The 19,787-nt window shown below is 38.0% G+C and overlaps 1 protein-coding gene and 1 pseudogene across 2 annotated transcripts; one reads left to right on the forward strand and one right to left on the reverse strand.

Annotated features, from left to right (window-relative positions):
* The first annotated feature begins 1,050 nt into the window (after positions 1 to 1,050).
* Positions 1,051 to 9,191, forward strand: LOC131298512 (ABC transporter B family member 15-like; annotated as a pseudogene).
* A 963-nt stretch (positions 9,192 to 10,154) lies between these two features.
* LOC131336040 (type IV inositol polyphosphate 5-phosphatase 7-like) lies at positions 10,155 to 13,854 on the reverse strand. 2 transcript variants are annotated; one of them, XM_058371657.1, is made up of 7 exons: positions 13,539 to 13,854; positions 12,571 to 12,661; positions 12,363 to 12,491; positions 11,704 to 12,276; positions 11,230 to 11,493; positions 10,533 to 10,721; positions 10,155 to 10,400 (listed from the first exon to the last, which is right to left on the reverse strand). In XM_058371657.1, exons 1-7 carry the CDS (start codon positions 13,639 to 13,641, stop codon positions 10,337 to 10,339), a joined length of 1,413 nt encoding a protein of 470 aa, XP_058227640.1. In that variant the 5' UTR covers positions 13,642 to 13,854; the 3' UTR covers positions 10,155 to 10,336. The 2 variants fall into 2 exon arrangements, with proteins under 2 accessions (XP_058227640.1, XP_058227641.1); XM_058371658.1 differs by having other exon boundaries at positions 12,363 to 12,473; positions 13,539 to 13,853.
* Positions 13,855 to 19,787: the final 5,933 nt, after the last annotated feature.

The raw sequence follows: 19,787 nt of genomic DNA on the forward strand, positions 1-19,787 counted from the left end.
ACCTGATTTTGGGGTGGGTTCTATATAGATCGGAGAGAGACGATCGGTGGGTGCCGCTGCTGCTGCTTCTTCTTCTTCTTCTGTCTCTCTCGTCTCTCCCTCTCTCTCTTTCTCAAATATCGGACAGAGGATGGAAAAGGCGGTCGATATTCCCAAAGTTGGGAAAATTATCGAGTACTCTGCTTCTTGCTACTTATTAGTATGTGGAAACCAACCCAAATCAATGGTGAAGAATAATGGAGAGCAATCCAATGGCCACACAAAATTTTAAAAAATAAATTGAGTTTTGAATTATATAATTAATATATATAACGCATAATTTAACTTGGGAGCGTACAAGGACAAAAAAGTCATTTTATTTCTTTTTACATCATCCACCAACTTTATGCCTCCTCATCCAAACCAAAGTTTTGAATACTGTACCGGACATGGTACTGGTTTTGTTATTGGTACGGTACATATCGGTACCGGTGCAGTACTGGATACCGTTTCGGATTTGCTGTTATTTACAAATATGCATTAAAAATTATATTTCTAGTTATAAAATTAAGTTTTATTTGTATAGCCTAAAAAAAGCAGTAGGCTAAAAACAATTTATTTGTATAAATTTTGCAATTTCAATAAAAGCAGTAGGCTAAAAAAAGACAAGAGATGATCAAATGGTGTGCTCAGAATACACACTATATATGTTCAAACAAAAAAAAATGCACAATATAACTTACTTTTCTTCAAAAGTAAAACTCCAACTGGTTTCACGTGATGTTTATCTTCTCAAAGATTCAAACCAGTCTTTTCGTTCTCTCTTCATCTTCCAAAACCAGGGAAAACCACTGAAAATGGAGCGGGAAACCAAAACACGGTGAAGAAAGATCAACCAAAGGTTCAAGAAGCGTGCAAATTTCAAGGTAGAAGAAGACTTCACCCACAGAGCAACCATTTTTTACAGTTCTCTGCTCCGATCTTCTTTTCCTCTCTATTTCCTCTCTTTTTCCAGCTTTCACTACCGTAATAAAAACACAACACAGCCTTCACTATAAATATGCAGACATCTCCCTCTATCGCCTCACTAGTTAAATGACAGCCGCTTTTTTAAGCAACCACCGTTAGGAAAATCTCAGTACTCCATTATTGTTAGTTTAGAGAGAGAGAAGGGAAAGTACCGAAGTACGTACGTTACTTTCTCAGGAATATAGGGGAGGAAGGAATGGGGAACCAAAAGAAGTGCAGTGGGTCATTCCGATCCATTTTCATGCATTCAGATGGCATTGATAAGCTGCTAATGGGCTTCGGATTCGTCCGGTCGCTCGGCGACGGGCTCTCCATGCCCATCATTCTGCTTTTTACCGGCAAGATTATGAACAATATCGGCGACGCTTCCATCACCGATAACTTCTCTCACAGAATCAACAAGGTTCTCTTTCTCTAATGCATACATGCGTACATCAATGTTGCTTTTCCAAAACTAATTTCCAAGCAATGTTCAAAGATTGCCTTTTCTTCTTCTTTTTTTGCCGAAAATTAGAAATAAAAATTGTGTGAAATGCATTGGCACAATTCTCAAGCTGAAACAATTAATCTTCAAAAACAATCACAAAAACTCCTATGGCTCGATTGACACGTTCGTCGTATCCTTGATATTTATATATGTTGATTTATATACATTATATGTAGGCATTTATATTGTTTGGAAAAAACATTGATAAATGGGGATGGTTTGTTGATTGAATTACAGAATGCGAAGTTCCTGTGCTTCGTGGCGCTTATGCTAGGGGTATCTTGTTTTCTTGGTGGGTATTACTGTATTAGGCCAAATACATTTGATTTCGTTTTTGTCTTTCATTTCTTTTGTGTTTCCCAAATAGGGATTAAGGTGGGGCCTGTTGGGTTTCTTTTGTTTCTATTAATGATTGTTTGATTTTGTTATTTTCTGTTTATTGGGGATATTGTTTTTGAAGAGGGGTATTGTTGGACAAGAACAGCAGAAAGACAAGCATCGAGAATGAGATCAAGGTATTTGAAGGCGGTGCTAAGGCAAGACGTGGGTTACTTTGATTTGCATGTCACATGCACTGCCGAAGTCATCACAAGCATCTCTAGTGACAGTCTTGTTATTCAAGATGTTATTAGTGAAAAGGTTGGTACAAGATTTAAATGTTTTTTTTATAAAAAAAACAAAAAAACAAAACTAACGCTTTTAAAAAATTACAACAACAAATCATAGAAATTTATTCTTTCTGGATTTCGTTTGTTTCTAGTACATTGCTTCAGTATTTTGTCTTCTTCGATCTTTTCTTGTTTTTTTTTTTTTTTTTTTTTTTTTGCATTTTTTTTTCTGCTAATGATAAATCGGGAAAGTATATTATTTACGTACATCATTTAATAACACACTAAGGCTCTATTTGTTTGGATAAAAATGGCTTACTCTTGAATCTTCAGTAAGTTATTTTCTCAAATAAACCCGTCACCTTCTTCAGCAATTCTCAGTGTTTAGTTTTCTCAATCGTGACCCACGTTCAATTCTCTTATTCTCTCTCTCATGAATTGAATTCCACTGTTTAATATCTCTCTCTCTACACTATTTTGTCGATTTTTTAAAATATTTTTCATGTGCCAACCAAAGACCGAAAAATGAAAGTTTGAAGTTTATTTTCTGAAAAAATATTTTACATGATTGTAAAATATTTTATATCGAAACAAACAGAGCCTAAGATAAAATATAAGCTTAGAAAATTGATATTTCAAGAGTTTCAAACGAAGTCCCATGCACCCATCATCTAGTTGTATGAAAGGAATTGATCATGTTTTATATAATGATGGAAAGTAATTTGAATTTTACATTACTATAGTAATCAACATAAAAAATATACATTGCCAGATATTAACGACTTACTCTGTACAAAACTAATCATTATAAAAATAAGTCAAGTTTTCTTTTTCTTTTTTTCTGGTAGTTCAAAATATGTGAAGTTAATCTATGTATACTTCCTATTTGTTTTTAAAAAATTAGGTGGGCCTAGCCCTGCCAGTTGCACGAGTATTCCACCCCTAATTTTGTAGAATGTCACAAGGATGACTTTCTGTATGAAAATTTTGTTCCAAAATTATTATTTTTATTTTGGTTCCAACAGATTCTTAGCAAAATTATTGATGATTCATTTCAGGTGGGATAAAAAAACCCAACGTTTTAATTAGTTCAAGATTTTACATGAATTAATTTCACTTAGATGAGTTTCTGTAAGAAAGTCTTTTCTTTCTATAGTGGAATGTCTGACTATTTCCAATATCATCAATACAGGTCCCAGTGTTCTTGATGAACTTATTCACATTCATTGGGGCCTACATAGTGGCATTTGCTGTTCTATGAAGGCTAGCAATTGTGGCGTTCCCCTTTGTGATATTTCTTGTAGTCCCTGGTTTGATGTATGGAAGGACATTAATGGGAATAGCTAGAAAAATGAGGGTGGAATACAACAAGGCAGGGATTGTAGCAGAGCAAGCACTCTCTTCTATCAGAACTGTTTATGCCTTTGTTGGAGAGAGTAAGACTATGAGAAATTACTCTGTTGCCCTTCAAGGGACTGTCGATCTAGGGCTAAAGCAAGGGTTGGCAAAAGGATTAGCCATTGGCAGCAACGGCATAGTGTTTGCAATTTGGTCCTTCATGTCTTACTATGGTAGCAGATTGATTATGTACCATCACACTAGCGGAGGCAGTGTTTACGTGGCGGGGGCCGCCATCACCAACGGCGGGCTGTATATATTTCTACTTTCTTCACATTCTTTCATTACCACTTCATTTCCTTTTGCAGTTTTGCATAAGTTTATATCAACGGGGTTTTGTGTTTGGCTTATGATCTTTAATGGGTATATTTGTTAGGATGATTTACACTTATACTCCATGTACTATTACCGATTTGAAGATACACTTCTTGTACTTCAAATTTAAGCACTTACATCCCTGTACTTTAAAGTGAAAGAATGAGAATTTGTATTTACATCCCCTGTATTTTTACGTATAGGAAGTGTAAGTGCTTAAATTTGAAGTACAAGAAATGTATCTTTAAATCGGTGATAGTACAGGGAGTGTAAGGGCAAATTCCCCTATTTGTTATTGTTAAGAGAGAACAATATATTTCTTTACTTTACCCCTTTATGTGGATCTTTGCAATTTTGTGTTTATTTGAATATTATGGCATGCTTTATGTTTCAGTGTTTCACCCTTTTTTTTGTTTTCTTACGGGTTCTTGCAAAAAATGAGCTTAATCGTATACTGATAGGTAGATTAAAAAAAATTGGATACCGATAGTCTTTTTAGAATTAGTGCAAAAATTAGCTCAATTTCGCTCTGCAAATGTTAACGAAGACCTTACCGGTATCCGATTGAACAAGTTTTTTTTTGCAAAACCTGTAAAAAAAAAAAAATTACGTTAAGAATAAGAAGCAGTTTGGATCATATTTTGTAATCTGAGGTGGGCCCTAAAAAAATACTCACTCTTTCAATTCTAACAGGATAAAAAATGAGTTATATCTTTAAATTGATAATGAATTTTATATCCATCTTGTTGATAGATCTCAATTAATTCTATAAGACAATATTTTCAAAATTACATAAAACATTATTAATCGGTTAAAAGATGACACAAACTTCCAAAAAAAACTATTAAATCCAGACGGATGGCACTGAAAATTTTCTCCGAAACAACATATAGAATTCCAATCATGCTACCTGCACAAATTCTGCACAGATTTTTGTGCACATATAATGCACATACATTTTTGTGGGACCAATTTCGGGTCTTACAAAAATTATCCAAACCACTCATCTTTTTTAAAATATTTTTTTAAAATATTGTTTCGAGGGTTTCTGTAAAAAAATCTACTCCAATATTAGTAAACTCTTTTTCAGAATTGGTAAGGCAAAATAGAATAATTCGCCCTACAATTTCTAAGAAAGCCCTTACCGATATCCATTGGAGGTAATTTTTTATAAAAACCCTCCAAAAAATATTTTATAAAAGATGAGCGGTTTGGATCATTTTATAGGACCCCGATATGGGCCCCACAAAAATGTATGTGCATTATATGTGCACAAAAATATGTGTAGGAATCATTAGTGTAATCCTATTAAAAGTGGTAGGAGAATTTAAGCGTTAAATTCCTTATTTATTGTTGACTTTCTTTGTAATTTTAAAGGTAAAATACCATTGACGTTTAATTATGGTTTCTTCGCCGATAAGAAAATTAGGGGGGGTCTTAATTTGCTAGGTTTTTTTTTCTGATGCTAAAATTAATGGTCTAGATACTTTTTGCTTTGGTTTAATTTATTTCTATCAGGATGGGTTGTACAAAAATGCAAAATGATGTTGAATCTATATAAAATGGATCTGTTTGTTGGATGTTATCCTTAAAATAGATACTTGTGATCATTGTATTTACTTGGACTGCGAAACAAGTAAGGATTGGTTCAATGGTGAAAACTCAGACTTCGTTCGAAGGCTCAGATTTTCAAACCTTGGGGCCATTAGAGATTTGCCCGGTCATTAACTTCAGGACCCCAAAATTAATCGATGCGCGGACAAACTGGTCCGGACATCCAATTATCAAAAATACGATTGTAACAAAACTCATGTACTATTATTTACAGTGCTATAACGAATTTTATTATCACGCGTGACACCATAACTATTCTTTCATTTTAGGTGGGTGAGAGAGGAGTTCAAATGTCAGGGGGACAGAAGCAGCGAATTGCAATCGCTCGCGCCATGATCAAGGCACCGCGCATCCTCTTACTTGACGAGGCCACAAGCGCACTGGACTCGGAATCAGAGCGAGTCGTGCAAGAAGCACTCGACAATGTTGCTGTGGGCCGCACAACCGTCATCATTGCTCACTGGGATCTATTCGGTGCGATTCAACCGCTTTATGCTTTCTCAATGGGATCGGTGATTTCGGTTTATTTCTTGCCCGATCACAACGAGATCAAGTATAAGATAAGGATTTATTCGCTGTGTTTCGTTGGGTTGGCGAAGTCCTTGTTGATTAACGTAATTCAGCATTATAATTTTGCGTTCATGGGAGAGCATTTGACGAAGAGGATTAGAGAGAGGATGTTGTCCAAGATAATGACGTTTGAAGTTGGTTGGTTTGATCGGGATGAGAATTCAAGTGGTTCTATTTGCTCTCGGCTCGATAAAGATGCCAATGTGGTATGCTTCTCTCTCTCTCTCTCTCTCTCTCTCTCTCTCTCTCTCTCTCTCTCTCTCTCTCTCTCTCTCTCTCTCTCTCTCTCTCTCTCTCTCTCTCTCTCATGAATATTCATTAGCATGATTTCTGCACAACTAATTAATTCATATAAGTAAACCCGACTCTATTGGGATGATTTCCTGTAACAAAACTGCCTCCTATTGTGATGAATCGTCCTGTGGTTCCTGTGACACAAACGTGAAATAACAAAGTCCCATTTGGCATTCCGAGTCCCTCGTTTTGCAAGTATTTGTGTTTATCATTTATGAAAAAAATTAAGTTGATTGGACATTGGTAATCCATTTGAACGAGGAATAATTACACTTGCACATAAAGTTAATTAGTCCATTTCTTTGCTGTCAACATGACATCGACCAATTTTTATGTATGACCATGTTGTGCGCACATCCAGAATCCTCAAACCAAACACACACACCCACGAGATTTCAGAGAAAATTTCACTCTATATAAATCACATGTACAAAGTTACAAAAAACTTTCCGGCCGGGAGCCACATCCGGCTCACCACTGGGAGCCACACCGGCTCCCCACTCTACCTCACCCACTCAGCATTCTACATTGCTAGCACACTAAATCAACTGAGTACACCAGTGAATATATAGGCCAAGAGAACCAATTTGTACGTTCAAATTGGTGATAAGGCACACAACCAAAGGGCTCCTTTAATGCTCTGTTTCCTTCACCTGCAGCCGAAAAACCCACCCTTCAAGAAGCCTTATCTCTCAAATTGTGAGCCAACCCTCACAGACCAATCAATACAATTTTTCGATGGACAATAAACAAATGGAACCCTATAAAATGAATATTTCAAATTTTCAAAAGAGACTGTGTTGAGTCCCATTTGCATTTCAGGAGGAACACAAGGTCATCACATCAGCGGATCTCAACTCTAAAAATGTTGCTTTTCACAAACATTAAATCAAGTCTCCAAGAATCTTGCTAATAGTCTAACGTTACTGCTTGTCACATGCTTGATGCATTCCTTAAATATGCAAACGTTGTTAGTATATCCAACATATTGCCAGTTGTGACTAGAAGTTGCAATTCTGGCTGGCCCTATCATAGTTGGTAGCAAAAAAAAGAATAGATGCTACACAAGTTTGGCGCCCCGTTATCGAGCGTTTTGTTGGATTTTAGTCTTACCATCAGTACTAATCCTCTTTGTTTCCCATGGTTTCATTAAGGTGTACTTAGGGTTGAAAAACAAATTCTAAAACCTTCCATTAATTAGAACACAGACCACCAAAACCGGTGCTGCAACAGATATGTTTTTGTTGCGAAATCTTATTCCACTTTGGTGTTCACAATTTTGCAGTTGAGATCTCTAGTGGGCGATAGGATGGCACTCCTTATCCAAACCTTTTCGGCAGTAACCATAGCTTGCACCATGGGCCTGATCATCGCATGGAGGCTCGCATTAGTCATGATAGCAATTCAACCCCTCGTGGTTGTCTGTTTCTACTTGAAGCGCGTCCTTCTCAAGAACATGTCCAAGAAGGCCTTGAAGGCCCAAGACCAAAGCAGCAAGCTGGCCGCAGAAGCAGTCTCCAACCTTCGGACTATCACAGCCTTCTCTTCTCAGGCTCAAGTCCTCCAAATGCTCGAAAAGGCCCAAGAAGGCCCACGACATGAAAGCATCCGACAATCATGGTTCGCTGGTATTGGGCTTGGTACTTCCCAATGCCTTATGGCATGCACTTGGGCTTTTTACTTCTGGTACGGTGGAAAGCTCATCACCAAAGGCTACATTGCGTCCAAAGCCCTGTTTGAGACCTTCATGATCTTAAATAGCACAGGTCGAGTTATTGCCGACGCAGGGACATTGACTAATGACCTGGCGAAAGGATCGGATGCAGTCGGGTCAGTTTTTGCGGTGTTGGACCGGGTTACATGTATTGAGCCCGACCTTGAAGGCTACAAGCCCGACAAAATAACAGGCCATGTGGAGCTCTGCGATGTCCAATTTGCATACCTGTCTAGGCCAAACGTCATGGTCTTCAACCGCTTTTCTATCAACATTGAAGCAGGGAGATCAACAGCGTTGGTTGGACAAAGTGGGTCTGGGAAATCAACCATCATTGGATTGATCGAGCGATTCTACAACCCACTTAACGGCATGGTGAAAATCGACGGTCGCAATATCAAATCATACCATCTGAGATCACTAAGGAACCACATTGCACTTGTTAGTCAAGAGCCGACTCTGTTCGCGGGGTCTATTCGAGATAACATCACTTACGGTGCATCAAATAAGATTGACGAAGCAGAGATCATTGAAGTGGATAAGGCGGCCAACGCTCACGAGTTCATCGCGTGCCTAAAAGACGGGTACGATACGTGGTGTGGGGATAGAGGACTGCAGCTGTCGGGCGGACAGAAGCAACGCATCGCGATAGCCCGTGCTATATTGAAAAACCCAGCAATCTTGTTGCTAGACGAGGCCACTAGCGCGCTCGATAGCCAATCAGAGAAAGTTGTACAAGACGCGCTAGAGCGCGTGATGGCGGGGAGGACTAGCGTGGTGGTGGCACACAGATTGAGTACGATACAAGACTGCGATATGATTGCTGTTTTGGATAAAGGGAATGTGGTGGAGAAAGGAACCCACTCGTCTCTGTTGGGTAAGGGTCCTGCAGGAGTGTATTTCTCGCTGGTCAGCCTTCAGAGAAGGCCTGACGCACTTGACAGTCAATTTTGATTCGTAGGTGTTTGCGTTTTGGCCCATTTTGCAAATGATGGGGTTGATGTGAGTTTCGCAGAAACGTGAGCAGGGGAAGATGCTCCCTTTGTAATTCCATAAGGAAATTCTAATAATGGTTTGCAATATGTCTAATTTATACAGCTAGTGATGTATGATCTTAACAAAAGGAATTAGTCTTGATCACTTGTTAAATTTTCCAAGTTGGGTGACAAAGTTTGAAGTTGGTGCAAAAAATGAAGTGTTTGCGTTGTAGAAATAACTATCCGCAGTGATGAATTGAACAACTTCGATCTATCTTGTATTTGGCCTTTCCGGGCTTTCCCTCACAAACTTGCCAATGCAGTAGATGCTCAATTTGTCAGTAGAGCCTTAGAGAGTATGAGTACTGACTTGCACCGACGTTGAGGAAAGAGTGCTAAGCAGAAGAAACCATCCATTGGCAGGTTGGTTTGTTGGTCTCTTTGCTTCAAAAAACATTGCTCTGTTACAATTTCCATCTCTTCCTTCCGTTTTTTGAAAACCCATGCCAATTATCTAGTCTGTTCTTTTTGCTGATATCTAGAAAAAAAAATGAGTAGTCTGGAACCAAAGTAGGCTACAAGAAGAGCTAAGTGACTTGGAAAGGAAGGTGTCTCCATTGGAGGCAATTACGGATGAAAGCATGGATTGAAATTTAGATTAGATCCAATCCAACTGAATTGCCACCAGATTAGCGTAATGGAAATTAGACCTTTCGAACAGCATAGATTAGACCTTTTGACCACCCCAGGAAGAGTAGGAAAACGATATGGCCGGTTCTGTAAAATTTTTGTTACAAGGAAGTGTGTATGTCCAAGTTGTGATCTGGATAACGTAGAGGCAACGGGTGAGATTCTTCGTGCTAGTGATTGTAGTTATAATGTAAAAGTAGTCTGCCTGGTATCATTTCATCTGAACTGTGTATCAGACTATGTGTTAATAGTGCAATAGCAGAAATTTTGACCCTCACAGCCAGCTAGAAACTTTGTGGTCCTGCAGAGCTTTAGCTACGGCCATTTTAATGTTACAGCGTGAGTCGGAGGAGTTCTCTTATCTTCTTACTACCAACTTTTTTGGTTTTCTGTTTATTCGTCATTATGCTCATTTCTCCTGGAAACCAGAATTTCAATGCTTGGAAACCAGAATTTCAATGCTTGGACATTTATGATACTTGACGTAATACGTATTTTTCCAATTGTAAATCTATCTTTTAAGTCAAAGTCACGGACAAGGAAAGATTGCAAAATTTGTGCTTCACAAGCCTTCCCTATAGCAGATAACTAATCTATTGCCGTTTGCAACATGTATCTCCTATTTGATTTACAGCCTTTGCATGTCGCTGGCGCATGCTTTTTAATCCTTTGCGCTCCATGAGCACAACGTTGGCGGGCGCCTCTTCTTTAGCCTTGTCCTGTGCCTGCCATTATAACGTAAGAAATTCATCAACTGTTCACTGATATTGCCATCGACCCCATCGTTACACACTCTATTAGGAGAGCACAATTTTTGAATGTCTTAGAGAATCTAGACAGAAGCATAGGGCGCTTACAGTTTGGTTGTAGGAGTTATGGTGGGAATAAGGGGTTGGACAGGATTAAGCCTTGGATTTGTAGACTCCACAACTTCAATTTGTGTCAGGAAAAGAGCAGATACAGGCCGATGATCGGAGAACTTGCTCTCGCTGCGGAAATAGGAAAGTTGCTTCACACCTTTTCCATACCACAGAATCCTGTCACACCTGCCACCCCAAACAATGTCATCTTTTGGCTATTTTACTAGAGCTATATAAGCAACCAAGAAGATGAGGAAATACTAGTTCATTCTACCATTTACAGCCTGTGTCATGCATACTACTCGTATGACTTGCAGATTAGGAACCTAATCTCATCAATACGCGAAGAGTTGTATCTAGAACACAACCTTAAGAAAGTGATAATATAACAATTAGCTGTGTTATATGGACTGTTCTGTTTGTATGAATTATCTGTGTCTCAATGGTAATGGGATCGGTCCCATATTTTAGTGAGACATTCACTTAGGAAGCATATTGACCATTCGAGTTTACCATGGAACTATGCATAAACACCATTTACCCAAGAAACAAAAAAAACTAAGGCATGTATGGTTAACACTCGAATAAGGTGAATCTAACAGTTGGACACATATCGCATCTGATACATTTATCTAAATCTGTGTACCTCATGGAATTAGCATCATTCACAAAGGTCATTGTTGAGAAACCATACCATGCTGGAGTCCGTTGCTTCTCTCCAGCTCTGCTTGGAAGACCACCTGAATACCGATTGCAATTTGATGAAGAATACTTGTATGTAGGAGCAAACTTAATGTTACCCTCTTTCCAGCCTTGGAATACTCCACCATCTTGTATTTCCCTCTCCAGCTGATCAAACTCTTGAAGTGCTCTCCAATCTTGCTTCTTTATCAGTTGCCTTGCTAAGTTGTCATCTACATATAGCCTGTAGTTGAGATCCCCAAACCAGAATATCTGACTGTTGCACCACATATTAAACTATTAAAGTCCATCAGCGAAGGAGGATATTACGTTCACTTTGGTTAAGTTTATACTTCTTGTATGTTGTCTTTAGTCAATCTAGTCTCCATCCTTTTATCAAATGATTCGAAATCTACACTGCTAGGGAGTTTTGTGTTCGCTCTTAGTTTCACATGTATAATGTATAGAGGTTGCAAGGAAAACTTACTCATGTCCTAATATGGTTAGAGGATGTGGACTACCACCATCTTGAGCTAATCGAGGGAAAGAAGTCCGTCTAAAAATCTCAGAGACTTGGTTATTCCTTCGCCCTTCATCCCCAATCTTCTCACCAGAAGCCAAGTGAGCTGCAATGAAGCAAAAACTAGTTCCTTCAATTGACATGCTCACCGAAACTGATCCTTTGTTTCCCAAATACCCCATGATACCACAAGCCACGGAACAAACCTTCACAGCCGACACTGAATACCGCCTGAGCAATTCCCTCTTCATCCACACACTTATGAAGACTCCAACCATCTTCTTACTAGCCATGAGCTTGTACCTACTGCCCCTATCCGGTTGATCTCCTATTGGAGTGGCAATTCTGCTGCAAACACTGACTCTTCTTTCAGGGTCAGAAACTCTAGCATATTGGTAATTGTCATTCGTGATTGGTTTCAAGGGGCACCCGTATTTGTCGTTCAGTGTTTTTCCAATAAGTAGGTTCCAGTTTTTTGCTTCTGTTGGGTCTTCAGCTCCTATTACTGTTGTAGCTTTTAGAGGAACAATCTCTTGGAATCTGCAAAATGACTTAAGTTCTCCTGTTAACATATCTTGGATTCAGCTAGTACAACAAAATGTTTTGTTGACCAAAATTTTACTTACCCAAGAACATAAATGTCAGCAGCGTCCTTCAGATTTAGCCATTCATCCACATCTACAGCCAAACTTCCCACAGGAGATCTTCCAGCAACATTCCAAGTACCCACAAAGACTCTGGAATACGTTACAAAGCTATGGTAATTATTCAGAAACCACCATAATTTTACTGATTACCTAACTCTCTTTTTGACAATATACGGTAAGCCCTCACCTTAATTCATTGGTGAATTCGCATCTATCATTCTCCATGGACCGAACACAACTATTGTCTGGGCAATTGTCACCTTCGTCCCCACCCCAATCTGTGAGCAACCAAATTATACCAGAAAAACCACATAAGAAGATTCTCCGCATCTATGTATATATATATCAGTTGGGGAGTTGATGAATTATACTTCTAGAAATGATCAATCAATTCAATTGATTTTTATAGCCAGACATGTCAAAATCCTAGTAGGCTAGTAAATACTCTAAAATCCCTCTGTCATGGCTACGTAGTACATGGGTATACTTGTAGAGTTGTAGGAAATCTTTCTCCGAACCAAACCAAACCGAACCTTAAGTCTCAATTAATTGGAGTCGGCTACATGAATCCGTGTTTTCTATTGAGCTCTATCGAGGGCATTGTGTTCCTAATATCCAGTAAGCCTAGATCCTTGCGCACTACCACTTCTGAGGTCAATTTCGGTTTACCTCTCCCTTAGTGCTATTATCTACCGTAACAATATCACTCCTCCTAACTGCTGCGTCAATGGGTCTATGGTAGACATAACCAAACCACCTTAGTCTATGTTCTACGGTAGACATGACCAAACCACCTTAGTCTATGTAGGAAATCTTTCTCCTGTTACATGAATTCAATGGTAATTTTACATCGATGATATTTGAGCTCGTCCCACATCGGTTAACTATAACCAAAACTAATATGTGAGCCTAAGCGACCTCTCCCTCATTGTCAATTGGTTTCGAGTTGGACGCTTTAACAGGGAAAAGCCGACTGTCCACACGAATGGTTTGGTTAGGATATACCACCATACCAGAGTCTACAGAGCATACAAATTGAACCCAACCATACATATACTCAGATGATAGTTTCATTCATGTATGTAAAACGAATGAAAGTAAGAAGAAGAATTGTAAAAGAGAGAATACATATAGAAAGAGATTATGTGATTAAACCTGCAACTTCACCCACATAAAATGGGTCAGATCTCTTGTCTTTCCTCTTCAACCACTGCCAAAAACTCCTGGGTGTTGACTTTTGGTTGATCTCGTTATCCATAAATTGGTATTGGTCTGAAGAGAGATACAGCCCATGCCACACCTACAGACCGATGCAGTAGTAGAAATAGTGTGTGGGTGTTATTTGACATTCCATAGATGGAAGCTGCATATACCCAACCATGGTTACAATGCTCATTTCTTAGTGCAGGTTTTTTCTGTAAAGGCTCATCGTGTTAATCGCCTTTGTACAAGAAAAGACTAGGCTATATATATGAGGCAAAGAATTTAGCACTGATTACAGTTCACACGACTATACCCAAGATTATTACGGTTGGTTGGTGAGTTTGCTCCACTTACAATTGACCAGGTTCGATTTTTAGGATTAAGCCACAAGAAAGTAATTTTCTGTTAATTGTCTAGTTCCGGCGTGGATGGCCCACCCTAACCGATGAGAGAGAAAGAGAGCGCGCGCCAAGGTTAGAATGGTTAGTTAGTAGGTTTTCTCCCTACACAATTGACTAAGATTCAATTCTTGGAGTTAGGCCACAAGAAATTAATTTTTTGTTAATTAATTACCTAGTTTCGGCGTGAATAGGCCACCCTTAACCGGAGGGAAGAGAGGGGTCAAAGGTGGTTGTAGCTTTTGAGTAGCTTGTATCTTTTTTAATGGTGTCAATTTATTCTCTAGTTAGTAGAGGAAGGAAAGTGGAAAAAGTTATGGTCTCCAAGTAAGGTTCCATGATTTGGTTGATCATTGATATTGCTTTTTTGGTGGTGCTCATCACGTTCTTCTCCTGTGATTTTTCTTGAAATTGTCTATTACTCTCCTGTGACAAGTCTTACAAAAAGAGAAAAAGTAGGTGAATGGAGGGTTTCAACGAAGTGGTCCACCATAGTCTATAGAGAGATTTCTAGATAAACCCCTTCTTCTTTTTTTAAGGAAACATAAACATATTAAACATGTATATTAACAACGAAACAAATACAAATGACAGAAAAGGTCTTAGTACAAGAAAAAAAACAAAGGGAAAAACAGAAAAAACCAGCTCCGGTTTGTCTGGAGAGATTTCTCGATAAACTATGCTGCTGCAAGTTTGGCAAGTTGGGTTATCTATCACGAGTCATAAGTTAGGAAACTCATCCAAAAAAATGGATCTAACCGCACTTCGCGCTTCGCGTTCCTTATGTCTTTTGGTCCGCCACCAGAACTTGGTTGAACCATCAAGATACATGGTAGTTGTCCTCAGGCGTAATCCGACAAAGCCGCTCTGCAATGAATGTGGATGTGTTTTTGTATGCGCACTTATTTGCGGTGCTAAAATGATTGGGGGTGGAAACCCATCACAGTAAAGAACGGCCTAGATTTGATCACATGATGTGGTCCACTGGACTGAATACCAAGAGCAGCTATAATATTCAGACACATAAATAACCCATCAAAACCAGTAGCTTTCATAGGTTGTGACATTCTAACCAGTGGGTTGAGATTTTATATTGGGAGATATATATCAACCTCAATGCCATAATGAAGGGTCTGTACTGTGTACCCTCCGCCCTTCTTTGCTTCAATCTGGGTCGTTGATTCAGTTAGGTCTCGTTCCACTAATGTTTTTATTTTTTAAATACTTATTTTTTATTTTACGAGACAAATCATTCTCTCACAACATATCACCGAACATGGCCTTACCCAAATTCTCTCCACCCCTGCAATTGTATACATCCTACTATATATTTTGGCCGTCCTTTTTGCTGGGTCGGAATTTTTAAAGTCAATCATTTGGGTGGGGATCATTTTTGACCCTAATATAAGTAAGTTAAGTATTTGGCAATGAAATTTCTAGATTTGCCACTCAACTTATTATAATGCAAAAAAACATTAGTCTATACAAATATTGCTTGGCGTCTCCATATTCATGTCCTTTTCACCATTCCATGTCATGAAGCATCTATTTTGAAATACTCAAGATGCAGAATTTTCTGTGACGAAAATCCTAGTGTCTCTGTGTCGAGGAATTTTGCAGCCGTTAGATTTAAAAAATATTAAAAAGAATCACACAATTAATTCAATGGCCGGAAAACTTCTCGACACAGAGGCACAAAAATTTTCGAGATAGAGTGGATCGGACCCCAAATATATGTTCAAATATCCATGAGGAAATTCGCATGACGTGCATAGGATAGGGGCGGACCCACCTTGAGGCATTAAAAAAAAATTCCCGATTTTATTTGTATATATATTATATATGCTATTTTGTGTAAGTTGATAAAGTTTGGCTCAGTGGTAAGAGATAGACCATGGTAAAGGAATGATGCAAGTTCGAGTCCCACTAGGCCACTCCCCTAACTTTTTTTGGTTATTTTCAAAATCCAACTCTTTCACAACCAAGGTTTGCCCCACTCCCCAACATCTCCAATCATTTGTGTAGTACTCAATATGAATTTGCACGTTGTATTTATACATTTTTAGTTCCCGAAACTTGTACTTATAGAGTTAATAATAGAAAAATAGATGATGAACATGTGATAATTTTGTTTTAACGCATATAATCGAAGTGTGCTTGCTCAAGTAGCTTGCTATTAAAATACATATATACTTTAAAATTATTGCATTATCATGAATGCTAATTAAAATTATTTGGGTGTGAATGTGCTTAACTATAACTCATATAATATGACGTTACAAAGAAAATTAGTGTTTCCACTATATCGAATTCTTGGATCCGCCACTGTATAGGATACAGATCCTATCACCATTTGTCCGGATTCACGTATTATATGTAGCAATCTGAACTTTTTTTATAAAAAGATTGACAACCAAAGTCAGACTTTTCAACCCATAATGATTCTGTCAGAGAATTGAGAATCATTGGTTGAGATCTTTACTGTATGTAGATTGTTCGTCTACTGAAATGAATATGTCCATTGTTCTTCGGCTAGTACGTTGCATTATTACTCTTTAGCTTATGTTAAGATGCGGTGTTTTTCGGTGGGAATAGGAATTTGATTGATTCCTAGTAATTCAGTACCGGAGTAATTCTATTGTAATATTTAGAATAATTCAGTAATCCTTATCTAGGAATTAATTATTTGGAGAAAATGTACTATAGTCAAACATCTATTTTCTTGCCAAGGGAATGCGAGGAATTAGATTCTTACTAGTTTGAGAATATAATTCCTGATTGAATGCATCAAGTCAGTTCGAAAAGTAGAAATGATCTTAAAAACATAACATCACATTCTCATTTCTCTTTAAGATTACCGTCCAAATTTTAACTAGGGACCGTTACAAGTGGTTACGCAATCTCAACTTTCAACAGATCATAACATTACCTAAAGGCCAAAAGACATTACCAACGAAAAAGGTAACATCCAAAATTGCATTGCCTGCTCCAGCTGAACAATGAAGGCAATCTGCTTCTATTCGCCTCATCTATCTGAAACCAATTGCTGCCTGAACATGGCAATGAATGCCTCCACTCTCTCATTCAGCTCCTCCTTCGACAGCTGATCCGCAGTCGATTTGGCAGCAGCACTAATACTGTTGCCTCCGCCACTCCTAGGTACCATTGAAAAACGACCGCTGTCGCTGCCATAGTCATCTGCTGCCAGCAACCTCCTCCTACATTGTTTCCTTCCCTTCCCCATCTCATAATTAGTAGTATTGTCTTGTACTTGGCTACTGTTTTCTTCGTGAATGGCTGAAACTTTAGCCGATGTGGAGGTGAAGAGGATGGCTAAGAGCAAGAGGTTTAGTGCGAGGAAGACCCACACGCGCCACTGCTCCACCAATGACACCACCGCGGCACGTTGCAAGCACGCCGCCACAACAAGTGTACTACTTCCGGCCGCGAACCACACCGCGTGTAGGTGGTGATCATCTTCTTTCTTCTTCTCCATGTTAATTTTGCTACGTTTATGTTTATTTGTATCCTTTGGATTAACTTTCTCGATCTCTCTCTATGAATATAGCCTATATATATAGGGAATGAGATGGGAGATTTTAAGGCTTGAAATGAATTTCTAGTCACGATGAATATATTGGCATGCCATAAAAGACAGTGCTCCAGTACTCCAGTAGAAAAAGAGAGTCGAGGTTTGTCATTTTGTTGGGGAGATCAGATCATATATATGGATCTTTTGCAAGCTGTAAAAGTTTTGGCCTGGTGAGGTTGCGGGCGCTGGAGGAGACAACAAGACATTCTCGCCAGCACCTTTGCAGTACCCTATCATTGCTTCCTACGTCCAACTTTTATACATATATACTACTACATGTATGTATATACATAATCGGATGTTCGGGTCTACTCACATCTCGACTAATTCCGGCCTTCTGGGATCCTAAGTTCTATTCTCTTATTTTCATTTTGACAGAAGTGAAATGAATTCAATATTCTATTTTCATTTTTTTATTCATCATTCGGGTTGATGAACTAAACCAAATAGTTATATGAGTGAAAGAAAATGACTTATAAATTCGCAGTAAAAAAAAATTAAGTGATAGAATAAGTACAATCAGAAATCACAAATAAATAATTCAAAAATTGAAACAAAAAATGACTGCAAAAATAAATGTTATTTAGAATAATAAAAAATTATCTCCAACCCTTAATTTAGATTCTTACGAATAAAGATCAACAAAAAAAATGTTAGAAAGAAGGGAGAAACTAAAATTTACACATAAAGATCAAGAAGTCTTAAGATTAAGAGTTCAATTTACTTAAATCACTGTAATCGTATTTTCTTTGAAGACCTAGTTTTTTTTTTTCAAAATTTTAGGAGTATTATTGATGATAAACCAACAGGACAACTTCAAAAAAACGTATCCATCCCTTAACCAAGGATTGAGGGAAAATGATGGCTCAAGACGTGTTTTGATAATAATATTACCCCGCCAAGGATATGCTGAGAATATTTATTAATGCTAAAAGTATTTTTGATAGGTATTAATTATCAAAACATGTTCTTAACCGTCATTTTCTCAAGGATTGAATAGCCACAAAGGTAGATAGGATTCTCAAAGTGGAAACAGTTCGGGCTCCTGAGCTCAAAAGGAGGAATGATTCTCAAGGGAAGGGCCCTTATTAATTGGGCTGAGTTGGGCTTTTAATAGGTTAGAGAAAATGACGGCCAAGGACGTGTTTTGATAATTAATACCCTCCAAGGACATGCTAAGAACAATTATTAATGCTGAAAATATCATTGATGGATATTAATTATCAAAACATGTCCTTGACCGTTATTTTCCCATATTGTGTATTGAGATTTAAGACAAAATATTCGAACCCCACTAGAAGGTACGGTGCCTCAGAGGCACTTAATAATCTCTTGCCCCAAAACGCAAACCGAGACCCGCTATAATCTTTCTCCAAATACAAAATAGTCTCCACGTGTAATTATAAATACCTGTAATGTGATTGTTGCTTTTTAAAAAAATTGAATTTGTAACAAACAGATGTGACTACTAAAGATAAGAATATGTCACAAAAATATTTAGCAGATTTGCTACAGTATGGATTGAAAATGACCTCATATCAAATTCGAATCTCAAAACTTAAAAGACAGACTTGAACGTTCTCCACCAGTATTTGTCATTCGCTCTAGTACAAATTTAGAATGACATCTTATCAAATTCGAATTTTGAAACTCAAAGAAAAAAAAGCTTCAAACTAAAAAAAATCATCCGCCGACATTAACAAACATTAGCAGTCTTATTCTTGATTGTCGGTCTCAAATTGCCGGCCCTAACACGCAGTTACACTCATTTACTCATTTACATGAGTTGGTCTTTTGTGAGTGTGTACACAAGTTTGTGTGTGCACAAGTGCCTTTCATCTAAAGAAACGCCTAAAATAAACATGTCACGTCACGTCATCTGCCACTAGGTTATTAGTCAAATATGTAAATATCTATAAATAAATAAAAATATGACATAGCATAATTTGCAGGAGACTAGTTAACATATTAGTCCAAACGAGATAAATAACTCGTAGTTACGAGCAAACAAGGAAAAGAGAGAGAGAAACTCAGGAATATTATTGATGAAAAAACTAAGGCAAAACGTTAGGTTTACAACCCTTTTATAGGGTGGACCCGAAACCCTATTAATAATAAGCTGAAACATAAAAAATCCCAAAATTTGGATCTTTTCCTAAAATTGAATACGAGAAAGAAAAACAAGACTTTTCCAAAAAAGAACCCATTATA

This window comes from Rhododendron vialii, chromosome 8a, assembly GCF_030253575.1.
Source record: "Rhododendron vialii isolate Sample 1 chromosome 8a, ASM3025357v1".
NCBI lineage: Eukaryota > Viridiplantae > Streptophyta > Magnoliopsida > Ericales > Ericaceae > Rhododendron > Rhododendron vialii.